At 34.4% G+C, this 15,654-nt stretch overlaps 2 protein-coding genes across 3 annotated transcripts; both read left to right on the forward strand.

Moving 5' to 3' along the window:
- The first annotated feature begins 787 nt into the window (after positions 1-787).
- LOC121752536 (U-box domain-containing protein 3-like) lies at positions 788-5,566 on the forward strand. Of its 2 annotated transcripts, XM_042147666.1 has the most exons (6): positions 788-1,074; positions 2,030-2,198; positions 2,482-2,758; positions 2,916-3,032; positions 3,266-5,104; positions 5,248-5,566. In XM_042147666.1, exons 3-6 carry the CDS (start codon positions 2,483-2,485, stop codon positions 5,311-5,313), a joined length of 2,298 nt encoding a protein of 765 aa, XP_042003600.1. In that variant the 5' UTR covers positions 788-1,074; positions 2,030-2,198; position 2,482; the 3' UTR covers positions 5,314-5,566. The 2 variants fall into 2 exon arrangements, with proteins under 2 accessions (XP_042003600.1, XP_042003609.1); XM_042147675.1 differs by lacking the exons at positions 788-1,074; positions 2,030-2,198; positions 2,482-2,758 and having other exon boundaries at positions 2,919-3,032; positions 3,221-5,104.
- Positions 5,567-9,951: 4,385 nt separating this feature from the next.
- On the forward strand, positions 9,952-11,868 carry LOC121792009. The gene is made up of 4 exons (XM_042189812.1): positions 9,952-9,957; positions 10,044-10,240; positions 10,403-10,455; positions 11,586-11,868. The coding sequence occupies exons 1-4, from the start codon at positions 9,952-9,954 to the stop codon at positions 11,660-11,662; spliced, it is 333 nt and encodes a 110-aa protein (XP_042045746.1). The 3' UTR covers positions 11,663-11,868.
- The last annotated feature ends 3,786 nt before the right edge of the window (positions 11,869-15,654 follow it).

The raw sequence follows: 15,654 nt of genomic DNA on the forward strand, positions 1-15,654 counted from the left end.
TATAACATCTTTGAAATCCTTTGAATCATGTAGTATTAATTCACAATTGATTAAATTACCATAGGAGTATATACATATGCTGATATGCGGCTATGAGGTACTGGAATTGGTGCGTTAGCTAGAACCTTATTCACACCCTTGTAATAAAGAAATGAAAGTAACAAAAATTATAACCATACTTAAATAAAGTACAACAAATAATTGAGAACAAAATAATGTAAAACAACAACAAATATATTTAGAAATTCCATGACACAAATGATGCTTTGCTTGTAGAAAGATCTTACTGGATATCATTTTATAGAAAAAGGTCCAAACTTTTTCATTTCCATCTTATAATCATGATTGATAGATTCCTCATAGTAATTCTTAATCCTTAGGGCATTCATAATGGGACCGATGTCCCGGCGGATATCCCGATGGACTTCCAAAAAACACCTCCTGTCACGTCATAAGGACATTCCACTACACAATGACGGATATCCCCAAGGACATCCCGACGGACATCCACAAAAAATAATAAAAATCGAGACGTCCTTCGGGATGTCCGTCGTGTCAATGCAATGGCGGACGTCCCGGAAAGCTGCGGAACTCCGGTGTCCGCAGCGCACGTCCGTATCCATATGCATGCTGCCTAATGGCGGACGTCCCACGCGGACGTCCGGCACGCCAGTCGAACGTCCGCCGAGACATCCGCTATTGTGATGCTTTTATCCTAATTAATTAAGTAATGACAACCAATTCATAATTACCTCATTAAATTATTCTCCCCCACCAAGTACAAATTTGCAGCTATAAACCGGGGCCCACGGATTCCTCCTCCTCTCTCTTAATTTTTACGGATCCCTTCAATATTATTTTTCTCGATTTTTCCAGCTCCAGAAATGAAGCAGAGCGACGAGGGGTGGCAAGATTTGTTGTAAAACGAGCAAAAAATTTGTTTTTTTGTGGAATCCCGCAGTTGATTCTTGACGGCTAAGAGATCAAGAATTATGGGATTTCCGGAATTTGCTTCTGGACCTCATCAAGATCTAGTTTTTTGTATATAATTTCTTCTACAGTCTTCTTACAAAGGTGAAATTCCAATTCGTGGGGATTTACTCTAGTTCTTTTCTCGAATTCAGCAATATTGCGTTTTATTGGAGTCCTGAATTCTTGCATGTTCTGTTGATCTTTTTGTCGAACATATTGCGATTGTCGGAGTATAGTGTGAGTTTAGTTACATTGGCATAGGAAAGCTATGGAGATTTCAATATCTCTTGTTTTGTTCTTATCATTGTGCTTCCTGTTCCTGAAACGTCAGCAATTTGAATTGCTTTTGTTTGTTGACGATTTTGCCGTTATTTAGGGGTGAAAAACAAAGTAAAGAGTAGTTATTTCTGGCGTGGAACATTGAAAATTGATATGCTCTTAGCCTGCAGCAATTGAAGAATGATTTAGAGTTGTATTTTAGGAGTCTTGTTGTGAAAAATAGTTGAAACTAATAGCATGTGCTTAACCCTTTAAATGGCAGCTGACATGAATATTCCTTTTATCTGGTTCAATTAGGAGTCAATAAACTATTGTGTGTTGCTGTTATTTCCATTTCATGTTGTAGGACTAGTTGACTTCTTAGGTAATTTATCTGCTGCAGAAAAGGTCATTTTCTATGATTGAAAATTTTGCATATGTCATCCCCATATATGAGTTCACACAATAGCTGGTTTTGGGGTTATGTACAGATAATTGTCTATAAAAGTTGTTATTTCCTCTGTTTTTTTTCAATGTATCTGGAAGAGGTCTTCTTTATGTGTCTATCCAGTATCCACCAATAACTTCAATTGTAACGTGTTATTAGTATTTCTAGAAAAATACGGAGTGGCATTGTTGTCTATTAAGTTTAAGCATGGAGGAGATGAATGAATGCTATCTTACTTATCTCTAATGTGCATGAATTCATGCCTACAGATAGATAAATCTGGAGTTATACTTTCTGTTAGCATGAATCTATGACTGACAACAGTTTCCTTTTATCTCTTGTATTATCTAGGCGGGATTGATTGGCTTCGAGGGCTCCCATCACAATTAACTACCTTAATTGAGCAACTCTAAGTGGCCTCAAAGGCAACCTTTTAACTTCCGGTCGTTGTGGTTGCTTGATGCCTTGGTGGTTGATCATTTTTCTCCAGAGCCATAGTATTTTTTCATTTATATTACTGGTAATTTCCTATTTCTGTATAACTTGTGTTAGCAATCCTTAATTCCTTATTCTGCAAGTACTGTTGGAAGTTGATTTTATGCCATTCCGTTGCTAGTAAATTTCTATTGGACCTGTCAAGAACCTTTCCGATATAAATGAATGAAGTGTGTGAAATCTTTATTTAGCTTGAAAAATAAAAAGCCTTGAATCATGTTGTCCAATTGTTTCCTTAATTATTTATCTATTTAGTTTGAAAAAAAATATCCCTCTATGGTTCTGATTATCTTTCCTCATTCAAACAGGATGGACTTGACACCATTAAGATGTCTTATTAACAGTATTTCTCGATTCATTCATCTGATTACATGCCGCGTATCCAGTACGATGCCAGCTGAGAAGGATTATCAGAATTTGGTTTCTATGTTGAAGCATTTGAAACCAGTTCTTGATGATGTTTCCGATCACAAGGCACCATTGGATGAAGCATTGTTTAAAGAATGTGAAGAGTTGGATATAGCTGTGAATGAGGCCAGAGAGTTCCTTGAGAAATGGTCCCCAAGAACGAGCAAGTTACTGTGTGTGAGTACCTTCCGATTGCACTTGACCTGATTCTCCAATTAAATTGAAATATAATCACATAAAATCAATGCGTTAATCATGGGAAATCAATAATGGTAGACTGTTTCTACCGAGAATTACTACAGTTCTAAAATATTCTGATAATCTGTGTTTTCAGGTACTGCAAAGTAAGCCATTGCTCTTGAGCATCCAGATTGCCTCAGTCAAGTTATCTTGCATTCTTTGCAAAATATTTGAATCATTACCAACTTCTTCGACCCTAGCACATGTGCAGGTAAGAAGTTATTACAGAGCCTTGCTCCTTTGCCGTCCCTTTTCAATTATAAACTCATTTGCTTCTTTTTGCAATGTTGATTTCCTGAACTTAAATCCCCCCCCCCCTCTTTTCATTCTATTTTTCTTTGTTTTTGAGTTCGCTTCTTTTGTGTGTGGAGGGAGTTTATTTCTACCTTTATGATACAGTGCAGTTAATGACAAGAGAATACTTAACTTATGTATCATGTTCAGCTTTCTGTGCAAGAGTGTCAGAATCTGAAGCTAGGGAAACTAGCTGAAGAGATAGAAGAGATTCTGAAAAGCAAAAAAGACGGGAAAGTTCCTGGTGTTCAGCAGCTTATAAACATCATTGAGACCTTCAACCTGACATCTAGTGATGAAATTTTGAATGAGTATATTGCACTTGAGAAGGAAAAACAAAAAGCTGAAGGCAGCGACATAAAAGGGGATTTAGATCACATTTCCAATATTGTTGATCTTTTGTCTCACATTCGTGATTATGTTGTTAATCTCGAGAAATTTAAAGCCATAGGTGGCATTCAGATTCCTTCACATTTCCTCTGCCCATTGTCTTTGGAACTGATGTTAGATCCCGTGATTGTTGCTTCGGGCCAAACTTATGAGCGTGCTGCTATTCAGAAATGGTTGGATAACAGACTTGGGATATGCCCCAAAACCGGTTACAAGCTTTCCCATAAGAATCTTATCCCCAACAACACCGTTAAAGCTCTCATAACCAATTGGTGCAATGAAAACAATCTAGAACTTGGTAGCAAGTGTGAAAAATCTGAAATAGAAAGAGTTCGACCCCCTTCTGAGCATGCCGGTCATGAAGATGATAGCCAATGTCCTCCGCAGAGTGGTAATTCAGCATCTGGATCCTCGTTTGGACACAGTTTGGAGACTCAGAATCGGGGTTCCAGAGGGGTGAACGAGAAACTCGATGAGTCTTCTCTTGAGCATTCATATGTACATAGCCGGAGTGAGTCAGAGTCCAGTGCTGTGTCCAGCATAGATTCTGTTGCAACAGCAGAAACTGAAAATACAAGTAAATCAAGTAAGCAGGAAAATGCGATTGATAAGTTAGATGATACAAAGTCTGCTTGTTCCACTTCCCTTGTTAAAAAAGCTGGCGGGGCTTCTCATTCTTCACATGGAAGGCAGCACAGTGCCAAAACAATGGGTGAAATGGTTGTCAATGGAAAACACACTCCATCTACAGCTGTGTCTCTTCAATCTGACTCCGGGTATGATGTATTGACTTCTACTTCCCATGTGGAAAAACTCGTCAACAACCTGAAGAGTGTTTCAAATGAACTACAAACTGGAGCCGCCAGAGAATTACGGCTTCTTGTGAGGTCTAATATGGAAAACCGCATCATTATTGGTGAATGTGGGGCTATTGCCCCGTTGATTGGACTTTTACACTCGGATGTCAAGGAAACACAGGAACACGCTGTCACTGCTCTTTTGAATTTATCTATAAACGAAAACATCAAGGCCAGGATTGCGGAAGAAGGTGCTCTAGAACCACTAATTCATGTTCTTAAAACTGGAAATGCAGGAGCCAAAGAGAATGCTGCTGCTGCTCTTTTTAGTATCTCACGTTTAGATGAGTACAGGATAAAGATTGGTCGATCTGGGGCAATCAAACCCTTGGTTGATCTTTTAAGAACAGGTACTATCAGAGGAAAGAAAGATGCTGCAACAGCGTTATTTAACCTATCTATCTTTCATGAAAATAAGGCTCGTATAGTTCAAGCTGGAGCAGTGAAGCCTTTGGTGACCTTGTTGGATCCCGAATCAGAGATGATCGATAAAGCTGTGGCTCTTCTTTCAAATTTGTCGACCATTGCAGAGGGATGCTCAGCAATTTCTCGAGAAGAGGGCATTCCATTACTTGTTGAGATAGTCGATACAGGGTCACAAAGAGGAAAGGAAAATGCAGCTTCAATACTATTGCAGCTGTGCATCAACAGTCCTAAATACTGTCGAAGTATTTTGCAAGAAGGAGCTGTTCCACCTCTTGTGGCATTATCTCAGTCCGGCACTCCTAGAGCTAAGGAAAAGGTACATAGTTTAGATTTTTCAATACAATAACCGTATTTTTTGAGACAAAACACTGCAAATTCTCCCTACCCCCGGTCTGTTATGACATACACTGCTTGACCTTGAATGCAATAACACTATTTGTCTTCTCTCATTCGAACCAGGCTCAACAGCTTCTGAGTCACTTCCGCAATCAGCGTGAGAGCTCTGCAGCAAGAGGGAGATCGTGAAAAGGGGGGAAAGAGCCACTCCTCTAGTGGACTCTCGTAGGTCAATTTCTTTATTTTACAGACTCGTGGTCATGAGCTCTTGAGACGTTTTCATTTTCTTGCTCCATAAATGGCTGTTGCTTCACTGGAGGTTTTGATTTGATTTTTTTCCCGTGTCCATCGCTGAAATTCGTGCCTAGCTGTCTGTACAGTAGTTTGTATATATACTTGCTTAATCTTTTTTGAAGAAGTTTTGTTGATTCGCTTGCTCTAATTCTGCCTCATCAGCTTGGTCGAGTGTGATTAGATTAGCTTGAAAAAACTGAATTTGGATCCAATATCACTTGAGATCAAAACATGAGACCAGTTATTATTTTTGTTTGCAGTGTCTGTGTGTGATCAAAGACGCGATTTTTGCGTTTGAATCATGGTAGGCTTGATTAATTCTTTATTAGGAAAGGGAAAATATGAAAATTTAAGAACGTGTTTTGGCAAAGAAAACGTCACGCATTGCACTGCATTTAGCTTGTATATTGTCCAACAAGGAAATGCTCATTCCAAGAAATAATCTATTTTCTCAGCTCAATAAAATTCTTGAATAAGCGAAACCTAAATGCTCTCTTCGGCCCTAAAATATAGGCCACTTTTGCCATTTTGGTTTGTCTTTTCAAATTAGTTACTTCCATTTTTCGTAAGTTTGTATGTATTTTTAATAAGGTGGTCATCATTCTTCACTAATAAAACTTTAATATTTTTTTATTTTATTAATTTTGTATTAAAACTCATATTAATTCTAAATTCTCTATTTTTAAAGGACGAAGAGAGTAGTTTAAACAATTGGAGTGACACAGTACTTAATAAAAGATGTAACACTGCGAATGAAAACTTAGTTACACCTTAAAAACATCGAGTACATTATTTTTTATTTCTTATTTTTATTTATTCATTATGAAATCTAACTAAATTACACAATTAAGTAAAAACTATTAAAAACACAATTAATCAGAAGTTATTAAAAAATTATATAATTAAAATCCTAAAAAATCCCAACAAAATTTAACTAGAGACCCAACTCCTTTTGGAGTCTCATAGTCATCTTCTACTACGATTCCAATTTAACTTGAACTCAACTCTATTCCCCATGCTCACTTTTCAATGTGACAAACCTTTTCCTAAGTGAAGACATACTTAAAGGCGCGTTTGATAGATTTTGAGCGCAAATCTCAAAACATCCGCTAAACTTGATTCATTGGCCAATTGCTTTTCCTTGTTTATCAACTGGCCCATTGATCATCATTGCAAAAATTTGTAGACAAAATTGAGGGTAAAATAGAATTTTTTTATTTGAAAAAAGTTATGAGTTGAATTAGATATTTATAGGTGAGTGAAAAAGGTACTAAGGATTTAAAAAAATTGATAAAAATCTATTGGCTAATAAATTTATTTGAATAGTGCGGTAAAATTTATTTTTTTTAATTTTATAAAAATAAATTAAATATTTAGAAAAAAAGCCACTCACAGGTCCACGAGTGGCTTCATGCAACGTCCCTATTGGCAGGGGGGTGGGCGTGTGGCGAAACCTGCCTCACCCTTCCCTCGCGTGATTCTCTCTGCGTCATGGCAAACCTGCAACATATTCCTTATGCGTTCCGTTCCATTGGAACAAAAAAAAGGCAAGAGTTGCATATACTTTAAAAGAAAAAATAAATAAGTTGATATATTAAAGAAATTTTTTTATGGGAAATATTATAAATGGAAAGACAAATTATCTTTTTTTTTGGACAAATGGAGAAATAATTTGTATGATTATCTTGTATTAGTAGCATCAAACAAGACATCATGGTTTGGTAGCTTAAAACAGGGACATGCTAATATGCACCTCTTTTCGCTTTTCTATTTTACCTAACAATTAAGAGCCCCCCACGATGCTTTCATCCCAAATTCCAGACAACTCACTTCACCTAATATTTCAATTTTTCGACTTTTATTACTTGTCCTACTTATCCACATAACTTCTTGTAAGAAAACACTTTTAACATAATTTTATTCGATTTGTCCTAGTCATATAATTTCAGGATTTTTCTCCCAAATCAATACCAATGTACTGGATATATGCTCAATTATTGAATTTTGATGAAACTTTATGTACACCAACTTAAGAATCCCCCCAATAATTACTAAGTTTTTATCTTCATCTGATTTTTCCTACGAGCTGGATCCATGCTCAATTTTATGTCGACATGGCTGGCTCATAATTCGACTTGGCCAAATCGGTAGATGCCTCGTTTTTACGTAATCTTCCCGTTATTGGCTATAATCTATTTGAATATGAGAGCCACATTAATTCAAAATCAAGCTTCGTTAGCAAAACAAATTAAATTAAGAGTTAAGTTGCTCATGTCACGATAACTTTGAATTTAATTATATGCAAAATCAAAATTTAGTGAAAGTTCAATCAACATGTTGCTAGCTCTATTTCATTTTCTAATTGTTTTAAAAGAGGATTATTAGTACTTTTTCTATTTTTCTTGTTGACTTGAACATTTAATTTTATTTAATTTATTGAAGGAGAAATATCTTTTTAATTTAAAATTATCATTTAAGCATATCTCCAACGATTTTAAAATCATTGGCTGAAAAAGCTTGTTTAAAAGTATTTATAATTCGATATTTAATTCGCCGGTCTCTTTCTTTAGGAGAAGCTGTACAGTCGTAGAGACGTCTGTATAGTAAAATTATACGTAAAATCTAATCTCAATGTCTCTACTTTTTTGGGGTTTTGTCGTCTATTATTTCGTTCTCATTTGTAGGTGAGATTTATGCCACTATTAGATACTACTTCGTCCACTTAATGTGAACGTGACAATGAAAACCTTATAATATAATCATAATTCATAAGGTGTAATGATAATTATAAAAAAAATTAAAACGTAGTACTATTAGTTTTAGTTTTCTATACACAACCATTGCACCCCAAATTAAACTATAAACACCACCGATGATGCACATGAGTTTTGTGTTTGTTGCTTCATTTTTTATCTAAAAATATTTGCATGAACATGAATTTTCGTAATTTTTATATTATAACTTTATTAAGAGTAAAATAGTGCATTTAATTATAGTGTAAAATGGTGATGCACTAAAAGTTAAGGATTGAAAATAGATTTGGATTTGGAAGTGACAGTGGGGAGGTTCCTATAATGGTAGAACATGATTCGTGCAGGAATAGAGGCGATGCTCTTGTTAGAAATTCAAACTGTTTTCAAGTCTGCGACCAACACTCACCACAGTGTTTCTTTAGTATTACCATTTCTCAGCCATCAATGTGTCTTACGTTGTTAGGCACCTATCACAATGCTCTTTTACCACTTATAATATATACACATCTTTCGTCAAATTATGTTATTGCAATCGGAATCGGATCCACGAAACAGAACTCGTGGGATTTAGATTGTCGGCAGTGTTGAAATGCAAAGGCAATGCGGTGGTCGTCACTGACAGTGGATGGTAGATATAGAATGAAAGTAATTAAACCCTAACCGTGTATTCGAATTTAGTGGAGATCTCCACCGACCCCACATGAATCCGTCATTGATGCAATACCATTAATCGCCATTGATTGCAATACCTTTTTTTTATCAACTATCTCACATTTAGTTATTTAGACCACGTTTCTTCTCGTGTCTATATGTTAATTAATTGCATATTAATATTTCACATGTATCAAAACTTTTTTCAGTACATGGAGGGATTGAAGTTTGATTTATTAATCGCAGTTCTATAATTTATTAATCGATTTGTTTAATTTTCTTATTTTCATAGGAGTGCATGCGATACATATTAATCTCTATGATAAATTTATAATTCAATATACTATATAATTTATAAGCGGGTTTGAATAATTGGACATGGTATAAATTAATAGGTATTACTATATGAATTTAGGACGAAAATATGTAGTAGTAATTAATTAATCTTTAATCATTTTTTAGATAACTACGGATGTATAACTTCAAAAATGGGACTCAGAACTCAGTTATTGCATTTCAAACTCCAAATGAGATAATGCTCGCAAGTCAATTATGGTCTTTTCAAATGATACTAACAAGTCAATAATATACGATATCATATTCAGAAATTCGTTATATATATATATATAAATCATGGGTTTTGATCTATGCAAAATCATTCTTAATACAAAAATGCAGAACCAAGCATACAAAAGTCATTTTTTGGTCATTGTAAGCTTATTTTTACGTCATTATAGTAAGGATGACATGAAATGATCTTAACACGGCCTCAAACCCAAAGTTTATAATATGACATAAAACTGCTTTACAATGACCCTCCGTGTTTTTGTTTAATTATTGACCATTGGATTGTCAAATCTCATGGTCAGGATTTGGTCTGAATTTTGTATTGAGATCAAGTTTTGCATAGATCAATACAAAATCATTCTTAATATTAAACCCTTTTCCTATATATATATATATATATATATATATATATATATATATATAGGGTTGCACTATTCTCCTTTTCCACTCTAAGATCCTTTTCTCTTCTTAATAATAGCCATTAGATCCATCCAATCAACGGACCACGTTAATCCTTATTAATTATTTCCGCGTTGCATTATAGCTCCTTTCATTGTGCATTATGGGGGTAATTTAGTAAAATCCCTAAATTGGAACCGCCTTTTGTTTTGGGATGTGCGGAGGTCACGGGATTTGCAATCTTCCACTCTTCAGTTTTCTCCCATTTACTCCAGCCGACTCCTCAACTCTCCCACTCCTTCCCCTCTCTCAACCCTACTTACATCCGCCACATTTCGAATTCCACAGCCTCCGCCACCGATTTGCGTCGATTCCACTCCACCGCAGTTACCGCTGCCACAAAATCGACCGGCGTTGTCGTGTTTGCACGCCATATTCAACAAATCGAGCAGGTATGCATTATGAAATTAGTCAACTAAGCGTATGCCTAGAATTTAGGATATCGTTTTTACCCAGGTAATCGTCTAGGGTTTTCTCTGATTATGAGTCCGCGACATTGTGTTGGGTTTACCACGTCTCGGTGCAAGTATCTTATTTATTTCGGTTTATTCCAGATCAAAAATGACAAAAAGAGGTCGTCCCCGCGCGCAAGCATCGCAGGAAGCAGGTAAATTGCACTCGTTGGTTGTGCATTTCAGTAGTATGAATGCGAATAGCCTTATTTAGATGTCTAGTTTAATTACGTGCTGTACAACTAGCATTTTAGGGGTATTGCCGTATTGTGATGTCCAGTGCTCAAGAGTATATACATGTATTGTTTATTAGGATTAGTGCATTATGTATATGGTTGGATATTCATTGAATGTTTTGAATTGTGCATTATGTAGAGTAGGTAGTGTGTTGCAGAATGCATTATGGAAGAATTCCGTGTGCATTTTTTAGGCCTGACAGTGCATTATGTATCATTATGTATGCATTATGTTGCTTTTAACATTGGTCATTGGTTGTATTGGTTTGTTGCCTCAGATTTTTACAGAGGAATCTGATTGATGATTTGTTACTTTTATATATTATATGGTTTGATTAGTGCATTATGTCTATACTGAAACCGTCATTATGTGCAGAAAAGTATGCAATATGTATGGTGTTGTGTGTTTTAGTGACTACAATCAGTAAATAGTACATATGTGCATTTTTTAATTTGTACTGTGCATTATTGAACATGATGTATGCATTATGTTTACTAAATTATGCATTACTAAGCGTATTGGGTGTGTACTAATATTTACCCAGTCAGGATGAGTGGTATTCATTATGTGCAGTAAATTATGCAATATGTAGGGTGTTGTGTGTTTTAGTGACTAAACTCAGGTAAGAGTACATATGTGCATTTTTTAGTATAGACTGTGCATTATGGAACATAATTTATGCATTATGTTTACTAAATTATGCATTACTAAGGGTATTGGGTTTGTTGTAATAGCTGCCCAGTTAGTATGAAAGTTTTTTTATTATGTTGTGTTGGTACTGCATTGTGAATCAGTAATAGTGCATTTTTTGTAGTATTGTGTGCATTATATGAGTGGTATTATTTATATTGTTTAATACATTTTTTGTGTAACACATGTGCATTTTTGTGTTTAGACAATGCATTATGAGTAATTTTTAATGCATTATGAGGTTGTATTATGCATTATTTCATATGATAGATGCATTAATCTGTAAAAAGTTAGCAGCATTATTTATTCTGATTTATTGATAATGTTTTGATGTTTTACTTTGTTTGTTCCATATCAGAGAAGCGGCTAAGATCAGACATTGACGATGCAGTTGACGATGTTATTCCAGTTGACGAGAATTGTGGTTTGGAGTGAGTTTTGGTTCGGCTATAGGGAGATCTTGGTTAATGGGTAAACTGATATTCGGATAGATGTTTCAATTTAAAACTGTACTTTTTCGCAACTTAATAAGTGCGTTTGGATATTAGCTAATGATTTAGATTTGGGTAAATTGTCCGTATTCAGCATTATAGATTGTGCATTGTGTTTTACAATCTGTGCATTACTCCTTTATCGACTGTCATTATTTGCAATGTAGTGTTCGTTACGATAATAATTGTGTATATGCAAAGTCTGAGCATTATGTGTAATTATATCGTCATTATTTACAGTTAATTATGCATTATAAGAAGTATGCATGATAAATTTAAAGTGGATATAAACGTTGTTCAGGGGTGCATGGTTTATTTCAACTGGATATAAATTCAACATTAGATAAATTAGTGCATTATTTGATTAAAACGTTGCATTATTTACCAAGAAATTATCATTATTTAAAATTTTGTATTGAATAAGACTTATCAACGGGCTGCATTATTTATTCCAATAAGTGAATTTTCTAATTTAATCGTTTTGCCAGAATTCAGGGGTCCATGGAATATTAAAATCGGATATCAATTCTGCAATAGACATTTTAGTGCATTATTTTACTAAAACATTGCATTATGACCTAGAAAAAAAAATTGGGAACAAACAAAATAATTCATCAGAACACAACTGATACAAAGTTGACTTGTTTAAATAAAAATCAAACGTTGCATTATGACAGATATAAAGTTCCAATAACAATAACAAAAACATGACCTAGTGCAAGACACAAGATGTTGCTATATGTACGTACTATACCCTAGCCCCTAATCTTATTAAACCCTGGGGGGAAACAAGAAACGTGTGCCAAGCATCGTATCACGGTACATCTTATTCGTATGCATTGCAGTTCACATAATTTGCATTATACACTCAATAATATGCATTACTCGCTACAATTTGGTGCATTATTCGAATTGTTTTACAATTTGTAATTAATGTGTACGTACTATACCCTAGCCCCTAATCTTATTAAACCCTCGGGGGAAACAAGAACCGTGTGCCAAACAACAAAACACGGTAAATCTTATTCGTATGCATTGCAGTTCACATAATTTGCATTATACAGTCAATAATATGCATTATTCGCTACAATTTGGTGCATTATTCGAATTGTTTTACAATTTGTAATTAATGTGTACGTACTATACCCTAGCCCCTAATCTTATTAAACCCTCGGGGGAAACAAGAACCGTGTGCCAAACAACGAAACACGGTAAATCTTATTCGTATGCATTGCAGTTCACATAATTTGCATTATACAGTTAATAATATGCATTACTCGCTACAATTTGGTGCATTATTCGAATTGTTTTACAATTTGTAATTAATGTGTACGTACTATACCCTAGCCCCTAATCTTATTAAACCCTTGGGGGAAACAAGAACCGTGTGCCAAACAACGAAACACGGTAAATTTTATTCGTATGCATTGCAGTTCAGATTTTGATCATTATATAGTCAAATATATCCATTACTCAATACCATATGTTGTCATACATAAACTGTTATTAAACCCTGGGGGGAAACAAGAAACGTGTGCCAAACATCGTATCACGGTACATCTTATTCGTATGCATTGCAGTTCACATAATTTGCATTATACAGTCAATAATATGCATTACTCGCTACAATTTGGTGCATTATATGGATACAATCGATTCATCCTCAATTCGAAAAACACCTAACAACAATGAACAATAAAGCAATTCAAAATTCTCGAGATCAATTATACAATTATTCGATTCGCAAAGCAGCATTCGAATGAATGAATGAAAAATCACGGCTATTATATATATATATAGGATTATCCTTTCCAGTGAAAGGAGTGAAGATCATACAGTACCTGCATACATGACAATTACCTGCAGTCAGAATCTAAAATATATCATAATGCAACATATTGTAATTCGTAATGCACGTACATCAATTAATAATGCCTACTATATATATTGTCTTCAGTAGCGTAAACATATCATAATGCAACTTGCGGCAATGCGTAAAGCAGTAACATCCAGTAATAATGCACATAATATACAATAGATACATATAGTAAACATAAATAACACAGTAGTCAGTTTCAACCGATTTGTGTTGTACGTGGAGTCGAAGGACACAGTATCACCAAACATGTGGTAATTTCTCTTCATTACACCGTCGCACCAAAACAAAGCAACCAACTGGTCAGATTCGTTAACTTCGTAGTGATAGGTGTAAGCCTCGGAAATCTCCTTCTTCCTCGCCATGTCATCCAACACCATTTGTACATCATATCCTTGTGCATATTCTTTGATGTCCCGTGAGGCATTCCTGATCAGATGGGAATTATGCATTACATATGATCATAAGTTCATTATGCTTCTATCTAGATGTGCATTATATGTCTCGTTTCAACCTAATACCTTCGACATGCCGAGAGCGAATCCATGGAGGAAGGTTTCAGAGCAAGCGCTCATGTTATACCATGGCAACACAATACACTTAATTATTGCTGGTTAAAAATCAGATAATCAAACTGCTACAAATTGAGACAGAAACATCCGCAATAAAAACAGAATCGTGAAGCTTCGAGATTTACCTTCTTCCATTGATTAGAAACGAAAGCTGTAGATCCAACGCTAATTAGACAACCTTACACTCCCGAGGATTAATTGAGCAAAGATTTGAGAATTGTGATAATTGAAACCTTGGAAAAAAATAGAGATTCGAAATCATATACACCGCAGCATTACCTTCCTTCATCGACGTGTTTTTTGGAAAAAAACTGCCGTATATTCCCATGAGAGAATCATGGGATTTCCATAACTATCAAATAATCATGTACCAAATCTACCCTTAATCGTTTATTAAGGTATTATAATTTAATGGAATCAGTGATTAATTTCAGCCATCCGATTTATAAAATTAAAGGTTGAGATTAAGAAGGAAAAAGAAGAATATATGAGAAAAGGAAATGAATACATCCCTATATATATATATATATATATATATATATATATATATATATATATATATATAGGGTTGTGATCAATTGAGATTTTTTAGCCTAATTGAGAATTGAGATGCATTATAAGCCACTCATTTTTATTAAATGAGTGGTCCAGAATTTGCCACATGGAAAATATTTTTACATTAATTAATTGTGAAAGGGCATATTTGTAATTTCATCATATATTTTATTTAATAAATATTTTTTTATTTTTTTTTAAAAAATTATTTTTTTTTCGATTTTTTTTTATTTATTTTATTTATTTATTTATTTTTTGTCAACTACATATACAATTCATGTCAACTACACACATGTAATGTCAACTACATATACAATTCATGTCAACTACACACATATAATGTCAACTACATATACAATTCATGTCAACTACACATATATAATGTCAATTATAAGCTGTTGACATTTGATGTGCAGAGCTATTGACATTTGATGTGCAGACTACACATCGTAGTTGACATAATGTCTCAGTAGTTGACATCGCGCGAAAATTTAAAAAAAATTTAAAAAAAATTAAAAAAAATTAAAAAAAATTAAAAAAATTAAAAAAATTAATTTTTTTTTAGTTGTTGACATTTTAATACGAGTTGTTGACATTTGATATTCTGGCTATTGAAATGAAATGACGATAATACCCCTTAGTTGACATAATCTACTTGCAGTTGACATTTCAAAATGAGTGGCTGAAAATGCATCTCAATTCTCAATTAAGCTAAAAAATCTCAACCTAACAAGACCCTATATATATATATAGGTCCATGATCAATTGAGATTTTTTAGGCTAATTGAGAAATGAGATGCAATCTCAGCCACTCATTTTATAAAAATGAGTGGTCCAGATTTTGCCACATAAAAAATATTTTTAGATTAATTAATTATAAAAGGGCATAGTGGTAATTTTGTATTCTAATTAGGAGGGTTCTTCCAATTTGGC

This window comes from Salvia splendens, chromosome 1, assembly GCF_004379255.2.
Source record: "Salvia splendens isolate huo1 chromosome 1, SspV2, whole genome shotgun sequence".
Lineage (NCBI taxonomy): Eukaryota > Viridiplantae > Streptophyta > Magnoliopsida > Lamiales > Lamiaceae > Salvia > Salvia splendens.

Excerpts from the sequence above, each read along its gene's own strand:
- LOC121752536 (XM_042147666.1), top strand. The coding sequence starts at position 2,483 with ATGGACTTGACACCATTAAGATGTCTTATTAACAGTATTTCTCGATTC. Across the intron at positions 3,033-3,265 it reads CGACCCTAGCACATGTGCAG|CTTTCTGTGCAAGAGTGTCA; the intron begins GTAAGAAGTTAT and ends TATCATGTTCAG. Across the intron at positions 5,105-5,247 it reads CTCCTAGAGCTAAGGAAAAG|GCTCAACAGCTTCTGAGTCA; the intron begins GTACATAGTTTA and ends CATTCGAACCAG.
- LOC121792009 (XM_042189812.1), top strand. Across the intron at positions 10,241-10,402 it reads ATATTCAACAAATCGAGCAG|ATCAAAAATGACAAAAAGAG; the intron begins GTATGCATTATG and ends GGTTTATTCCAG. Across the intron at positions 10,456-11,585 it reads GCAAGCATCGCAGGAAGCAG|AGAAGCGGCTAAGATCAGAC; the intron begins GTAAATTGCACT and ends GTTCCATATCAG.